This window comes from Belonocnema kinseyi, chromosome 8 (genome assembly GCF_010883055.1).
Source record: "Belonocnema kinseyi isolate 2016_QV_RU_SX_M_011 chromosome 8, B_treatae_v1, whole genome shotgun sequence".
In the NCBI taxonomy this organism is placed as follows: Eukaryota; Metazoa; Arthropoda; class Insecta; order Hymenoptera; family Cynipidae; genus Belonocnema; species Belonocnema kinseyi.
This window is the reverse complement of record NC_046664.1, coordinates 68,435,731-68,444,359: the sequence shown is the minus strand read 5'-3', so window position 1 is coordinate 68,444,359 and position 8,629 is coordinate 68,435,731. Positions and strand designations below refer to the sequence as shown.

General features: G+C 28.8%; 1 protein-coding gene across 5 annotated transcripts in view; it reads left to right on the top strand.

Moving 5' to 3' along the window:
* The first annotated feature begins 5,542 nt into the window (after positions 1-5,542).
* LOC117177695 (multidrug resistance-associated protein 1) overlaps positions 5,543-8,629 on the top strand; it is a 94,101-nt gene continuing 91,014 nt past the window's right edge. For 4 of the 5 annotated variants that reach the window (XM_033368554.1, XM_033368551.1, XM_033368552.1 and 1 more), the window contains exon 1: positions 5,551-6,019. In XM_033368554.1, the coding sequence (XP_033224445.1) occupies positions 5,975-6,019 (45 nt within the window). In that variant the 5' untranslated portion in view covers positions 5,551-5,974. Of the gene's footprint in view, positions 6,020-8,629 lie in introns of all 5 variants that reach the window. The other variant, XM_033368553.1, reaches the window with a different exon arrangement.

The window sequence follows — 8,629 nt, the reverse complement described above, 5'->3', positions numbered from 1 at the left end:
TTTTTGGGAGAAAATTCGTCTTTTTGGCTTAAAGTTTCAAAATTTGGTTATATAATTTAACTATTAGCTTGAAAATTCAAGTGCTCTGTTAAAAATAAAATTATTTGGTAAAGGATTCAACTATTTTATGTAAATTTCTCTTTTTTGTTCAAAAATTCATCTCTTTTGGAAGAAAATTTAATCTCTTTTGATAAAAAATACAACTTTTTGACTACAATTTAATATGTTTTGGTTGAGGATTCAATTAATTTGCTAAAAATTCCTCGATTTTTTTTTGTTTTAAAATTAATTTTGTTGTTGAAAATTCATATTTTTGGGCAGAAGATATAACTATTTTGATAGAAAATTCAACAGTTTAGTTGATAATTTAACTGTTTGGTTAACAATGTATATATTTTGCTTGGGGATTGAAAAATTTTGTTGAAAAATACTATTTTTTGGTTGAACTTAACAGTTTTTATTAAAAATTTTTAATATTTTGGTTAAAATATAAAATATTACATCTTCCAAATATATTTTTTAAAATTAATTTTTATATGAAAATTAACTTCTTTTTTGAAAAATCATCTGTTTGGGTATAAAATAGAACCATTTTGGTTGAAAATGTATCTTCTAGGTTGAAAATGAACTTTTTTTGACAAAAAATAATAATTTCGCGTAGAATATTCTAATTTTTGTCGACAATTTTATCTTTTAGGCTGAAAATTTCAACAGTTTTTTAGAAATCTCAACTACTATGGGACTCATCAAAACTAATTATAATTCTCTTATGGAAATGAAATCATGTGCTGAACAAATTAAATAAATTGTAAAGCTTATAACGGGGAGTGGAAAACTGTATTTTTTTTTAAACGGGGTCTTTTTTACTTACCTTAAATTAAAAAAAAAAGAATCTTAGTAGCTCAATACTATTTTGTTCATTGTAATTATTATTCAAAATTAGGAACAGAGTGATAAATATTGGGTCATGCGTCAAGGGAATAATTGTTTAAATTTGCATATTAATTAAAATAAGAGCATGCAGTAATTTCTGGCTTAGTCGGGCGTTAAAATTTCATTTTCTGAATCGCTGGAATTAGACTGTGGAATTGTGAAATCAAGATAATTGATTGACTGGTGGACATTCACTGATAGGATCTGTTAAGGTTAAATAAACCGTTAAATTATAGTGTTTGCATCAGTTTTATTGTCGTCAAGTTACATAATTGTACAGTGTACAGAATGTGCAATATGCACAGCGATTCTTCAAACGAAACCTTCCACAAATGATGTGACCTCGCATGTTGCAGTCTGCGTGAAAAGTATAATATAAACTCCTTGGCCGCGTTGCAAAGCAAATCAAAAGTTGAAAAAAATTTATGCATAATTAAGACCAGTTAAAAGCCCATTAAACCATTTTCCAAATCTCGTTTCAAGAATTTATTTGTAGATTATGGAAAGATTTTCGAATCAAAGCTTCTTCTTTAAGTGCAGAAATGATAAATCCAATTTCTTTTATGAACGAAAATAATAAAGGTTCCATTATTGATATTCGATTAAAGTCTGCATGAGTAGAAAATTAGAAAAAAATCATCTTTTATCAGAATTTCTCTCTGCTTTTATTGTCTTATTTTATTATTTTTTCTCTGATAAACGTCTTTTTTTGTGATTTTAAGAATTAAAATAATACTACTGGTGAAGTCTTCACTCGTGAATAGTTCCGTTCTCGGTGCAAATCCGGGCCGTGGCAGATTTGTTCTCGTTAATCCAGACAATTATTTGATCAGTAATTTAAATAAATAGCTATATTCAAAGTGATTTACTTATTTAAAATTTTTTAAATAGTAGACCATTTGTAATTCAGAGTAAACCGTGTCATTCGGGGTAATTCGAGTAATTCATTGTAATGCTAATAATCCACTCGTAATCTTAAGTAATCCACTTGTAATTGGAAACATTTTTTATTAGTTTTTTAAGGAAGTTATCGTGCCAAAATCAGATACAGGAATACATATTTTTTTTTCTTTAATTTTAATAATCAAAATAATGTTTCTGATGTCATCACAAATAAAACAACATGATTTTTAATAAAAAAATCCACCCGTTTGGCGGGCATATTCTCAAAGCGCGCTGGGCGCGCGGCTCGCTAGTTTGAGCGCGCCTAGGGCGCGCGATTGTTGGTTCTCGCGTTTGGCGCCCGATAATATATTTATTTCGCGCTCGGCCTTTGCATTACCCTCCACATTTTTGCACAGATCACAATGCGAAATTTTTTACATTCTATGTTAAAAACTATTACATCAAATGTCTATTACAATTTTTTCTGTATGTACTTTGGTCTGGTACTACTTATTATGATATTGCAAAATAATGTACACATTTTATTTTTCCTGATCCTAATAAGGCCCTGCTGTGGTCGTTTAATCATTTTCCCTTTTCTTAAGTGAAGCTGAACACTTTTTTTTTTTAATTTGTCATCGAAAAAGGTTCTCAAAGTACCTACGGCCTGGACGATTACATTCTCATTGCGATAATCGCTCTTCGCGCTTAACAGTTAGGTTATACAGGCTCTAATTTTTTAAATTTCGGGCTAATCAAAAAATTCGGGTGGAATAGTTTTGCAATATATTTCGTATAAAGTGAAAATTTTGAATGAGATTTTTGGATCTATAAAAAAAATTATTTTTTTTATACTTTTTAAAACAAAAAACAAAAATTTTTTAAATTTCAAAATTTTGAAAATGCTCCCAATTTTTTAATTTTGGTTCGAAATATCTGATTATCGAACTTAGCCTTCATTTTGGGTACCTTCAGAAGTCTATCAAGTGCGGACTCGATTGGACGTCTCCTTCAAAAGTTAGCGTGGCTACAACATTCAGGTAACCATACATACAGACATACAGACAGACACCGATGAAATTTTTTGATTTTCGGATTCTGTGACTGCCGAAACGTAAAGATCCGTTAAAAACCAGAGATCGAACATTTGGACGATTACATTATATTTTCAGGAATAAGAATGTAAAAAAAGGTTAACACTTACGAAAAAAAAACATTTATTTTAACTATGTATTTTTTCTTACTATCGCTTGTTACCAATTTTTTAAAAAAGTTTGGATTTTATTAAATTATGGTTTTTTTTAGAGGAAAAAATATTCTACAACTCTAATGTTTCCCATTTTGAAAGTAAATTTTTTTTATGGCTGAAATCTTTCAAGAAATTAAAAAAAAAATTTACATATTTAAACAAATAACTTTTTCTTAAAAATAATTTACTTATTTTTTAATTTAAGAATTTTTGTTGAAGATTCATCTCTTTTGTTAGAAAGCTCATCTTTATTATAGTTAAAATAGAACTTCTTGAATGAAAAATTATCTTTTTGATTGATGATTCATCTAGTTTGCGGAAAATACATCGATTTTGGTAACAATTTTTTTGTTTAAAATTTAACTACTTGGTTAAAAAGCTATCTGTTTTTGTAGAAATATCATATTTTGCTTCCTCATAGAGGGAGGTTTGTAATTACCTCAATTTTAAAATCTGCAAAGAGCTACAATCATGAAATTGGTACAAATTGTAGTTCTGATTGATATAAAGGTCTGATAGAATTTTGAGATAGATCGGCCATTATAGAAGTAGTTTTTTTGTTTAGATTTAAAAAAATAACCTTGTTTATATGATAAAAACTTTTTTGAGATTCAAAAAAAAACAGGGCAATATTTAGTGCCTTTGTTTGCGTCTTCGAAACACCTATCAGTCGACCTATTGTTGAAACTTTTATGACCTACCAGTACCGATTTAAGAATAAGCTTCTAAAAAAATGGATTATTGTGTTTATATAAGAAAACCTTTTTTGAAATTCAAAATACAACAATACGATATCTAGCATATTTGTTCGCGTCTTCGAGACGCATCGATCGACCTATTGTTGAACCTATTCTGACCCACCAGCAAAGATTTATGAAGTTACAAATAAGGTTTATTCTGTTTATATGAGGAAAACTTTTTTGATATTCCAAATACAATACGATATCTAGTGAATTTGTTTTCTACTTCGAGGCACATATCGATGGACCTATTGCTAAAACATTTATGGCCCATCAGTATCGATTTATGAAGTTTAAAAAAAAAAACTGGTTTTTTGTGTTTATATTAGAAAACCTTTTTTGATATTCAAAATAAAACAATACGATAGCTACCACACTTGTTCGTGTCTTTGTGACGCATCGATCGACCTATTGTTGAAACTTTTATGAGATACCAGCATTGATTTATAAAGTTTCAAAAAAATGTGTGTATTTTATTATATGAGAAAAATTTTGTTCATATTAGGAATATTACAGTATAAGTGTATCTGAAATGCTTGTTCGCGTATTCAAGACACGCCAAATAACATATTGACGAACCTTCTATGCCCTCTTATGATTTAGAAATGCCGATTTATAAATTACAAAAAAATATATTTATTTATAATATATATTTATAATATGATATATTATTTATTTAGCATGATCATCATTTGATATAATTGGTGGCGTCTTAGAGACGTGTGGATTGATCTATTCACGAACTTTCGATTACCATTCTTGATTTATCAATTTTTTATTTATTTATTTTATTTTTAAATATAATTTAAAATTATTCGAATTTTTTCTAATATTTAAAAAAAATCTGCAAAATAAAAAAAATTCTCATAAATGTTCCAGATTCTTTTTTGATCAGTTTTAAATGTTTTAAACTCCTTTTATTTATTCTCTAAAAATAAATGTCGCCAAATAAAAAATAATTTGAAATTTGCCGAGAAATCTTTAGAACATTTTTTTGATTCTCTTGAATCCTTTCAAATTCTTATAAGGCTTCTAAATTTTTTGTTCGACATCTTAAAAAATCTACGTTTTGTTTAAAATAAAATTATTGTTGTTCCTTTCAATACTTCGTAATATCTCTTAAAATTTCGAATAACGTTATTCAAAATTTTTCTAGATTTTTGTAATCATGCAAAATAAAAAAAAATTTGCTTAAAAATATTTTCAATTCTTTTACGAAATTTGAGGAAATCATTGAAAAACTTTTAAAATGTCTTCCATAAATCAATGTTCAAAATAAAATTAAAATTATTAAAATTTTCCCTTGAGACAATTCAAAAGAGCAAAATAAAACGGCAACTTGAAGCCATATTCACGCAGTATGCAACAATCTCTTCAACAACCGTGTCATTTTCGAGAATTTCATTCCACCAATTTTTTTAGATGTTTGATCTTTCACACTTTCTCTATCTACAATTTTGAATACAAACTACTCTAAAAGAACTTTCCCATCCAAAGAATTAAAAAAAACTTCCTTTCCTTGCCATTCAAGATTAAAACCTAGAAATTAAAAAAATTATTGTGAAATTTGAAAATCGAAAAAAAGCAAGGTTCGAATTTTAAGTGAAAGGAATGGAACAAAGAATGCGAACACGGAACACGTCTCACTGAGTGCACATGCGCCTTGGGGAAAGAGCGCTCCGAAATACATATAAACCAACACAACCTTAATCTCGCTCGCCACTAAGTTAGGATTCCACGATCTGGCATGGTTAGGCTTTTCAGTTACACGTTACACGAGTTACACGAGGTTGTGGATCGTACTGCCGGAATATCGCGAATCGCGATCACTTGCGCGAGCTCGTGAGTTAACTTGTTCCAGCCTCCTTATTTTACACAAAAAATTAAAAAAATTATTCTGAACGTGATCTATTCTTGGTTGTGTTATACAATTTAGTGTGAACGCTGTGAATCTTGTCAATTTTCCCGGAAGGCTTGCCTCAACCGACATGAAAGAACGGAGGTCAATTCCTTGTAAAAAAAACCCCTTGAATCGACATTGTGATTGCTAGTAAATGCACACAAGTCCCAGCTTTAATTAAAATAAGTCAAAACTCGGCTGTTTTGTGTCAATTGTGATTATTGTGAACATTGTGGAACTCGCGGACGCGGGAATAAATGTGTCAGAATGGAGAATCACACTTTGGACCAATTTTGTGGATCCAAGTTTTGGGTAAGTTTCTTTCTGCTCCCATGGTTTTCCTGCCATTTAACAACCTTTTTAACTCGAACCTGTAGTGTCCTGGCGTGACTTGCAAATTTTGCAACGTGCTCATTTTATTTTATTAGCGATTGCATTTTAATGTATCATTTTTTTCGTCAGACTTGCCGTCTTATTATAACCTATAAAAGGGCTTTTCTCAATAGCTCTCTAAAGTTCAAATTGTTATTATTTATACGCCCTTTATGTGATTTTTATTGCTTCAAATGAGATTCTCTCTATTAGGATCGGATGTTATTGACATTTAATGCAGAATCATTCACATTAAGTGTTTTTAATAATTTCTTGGAATTCCTTGGTACTATTCGGCTTATTTTTATTAACAATGAACAAAACGAAAAATGTAATCCCTTTTTATAAATCCCTTTTTTTAATAGTTTGAAAATATTTTACACGAAAGATTTTCAATTAAATGAGTATTGCATCAATTAGCCGGGTCAGAATTCTTTATCTTTTAAATTGTTTTCATTTTATTTTTAAAGCTTCATAACTTTTTTTTTGTTCGTTCGGAATTTATTAACTAAAATAATTTCTTAATTCATCATTCATATGCACACTAATGCTATGCAAATTTTTCCACGAATTTGATGAAATTGTTCCATTACATAATTAATTTTATTAATGCTTTTTATTCAAGAAGCTAATAAAGAATTAATAATAACTTTATAACAACAATGCAGTAATAACTTAAACAAATTGAAAAGCACTTTAATATTTCAGACTTCACACCCTTTTCCGTATTTTTGAAACATTTATCTCTGTTTTTCGCTTAAATATGAACTAATTGAATAGAACCCAATAAGAAAGTCGAACCGTTTCTGTTTAAAAATCAACTTTTTGTGAAAAACTCTACTATTATATTTTTGTTTAGATATTATTTTCGTTTGGTTAAATAGTCTACTATTTAGTTGAAAATTAAAATTTTTTAATGCAGCTATATTTTTAGTCATTTTTTTTTAGCAAAAAATTATCTGACTAAAAGTTAAACTACTTTGTTAAAAGTTAATTTGGTCTCCTTATAGATTCATTCATGGATGAAAATTTAACTTTTTTGTTAAAAATTCGTTTCATGCCTGGTTCAAAATAAATGTATTATCCTAAAAATTCATCTTTTTTGGTAGAAAATTAATTTTCTTGGCTAAAAATTCTACGGTTTTGTGAAAGTTTCATTTTATTTAGTTGAAAATGTATCGTTTTTAGTTGAAAATTCAACTGTTCGCTTACAAATTCTACGATTTTGTTAAAATTTCATTTTATTTAGTTGAAAATTCAATTATTTGCTTACGAATTGTACGATTTTGTTCAAATTTCATTTTATTTAGTGAAAAGTAGTTCATTTTGGTTAGAATGCAACTGTTTGGCTGAAAATTCAACTGTTTTTTTATTTCAAATTAATTTTGTTGTTAAATTATCAGCAACTATTACATGTTTTGTTGAGAATATATATTTTTTGGTTGAAAAATAAACTATACATTGTTTGAAGTTGAACTACTTTGTTGAAATTAACATTTTTGTTGTAAATTCATATTTTTAGTAAAAAATGTAACTGTTTTAATAGAAAATTAGGTTAAATTATAGAATAGCTGGTACCGCCCTTTATATCCTGGAAAATTTTTTTTCCAAACTCAAACTATTGGAACATGAAATTGAAGTAAATTCAAAGCAATTTGTTCAAATAAAGCATTAAAATTACTGTTAATTGCATCATTATAACGTGTCAAATATGGGTTTACCCAAAATTTGAATTTGTAGTATTTAACTTGCCGTTTAAGTCCTTTTACAAATCCCGGCAAGGTAAAAAGTTATAAATAAGTTTAATTTGAACTTTTATTCACATATCTTGACATATTTTGTTGTTTTTTTTGTTCATATAAACCATTTTACTTACAAAAAAAATCTGCTTCGCGCTTGATTATGTATTTACCTCGCGCTACGCGCTCGGGCTTTATATTTTCGCACATTCTTGCGCAAACATTTTAAAATTAAGTCTCAAAACATCAACCACTGTATTTTTGTGATTGTGAATTCTCTTTCGTTAAAAAAGCTTCGCTCGAGAGTTTGCGCATCTACGGCACGCGACTGGGGGCAATCGCACTCCGCGCTTAGTCTTTACATTTCTTTCGCATTCGGGCAGACCTTTTAAAATCAAAGGTGAACGGACCGACAACTAATTTTGTGATTTTGGCTCTCTTTTGTTAAAGCTCTTTTGGCTTTAATGAACATTCTCATCACGTATCTCCTGGCTTCGCACTCGATTTTGTCCAACATGTCAACTTTTCTACATTATACAGAACACTTTTATGTCAATTATCACACATTTTTTATGTAACTCTGCCAGGGATTACTTATTAAAAAATTGCAAAATAAAAAGCAAATTGTATTTACCATGATTTTCTCTGTATTTGTTTCTTATTTTGCTTTAAATTGTATTCTAAGCTACTCTGAAACATGTATCATTTTAATAAATGTACGAGGGTAGTTCAATAAGTCCTTAGAATGACCAACAGATGGCGCGCGAATCGCTCCAAATCATCTGTTTTCAGTCAGCACCACTCCCGACTA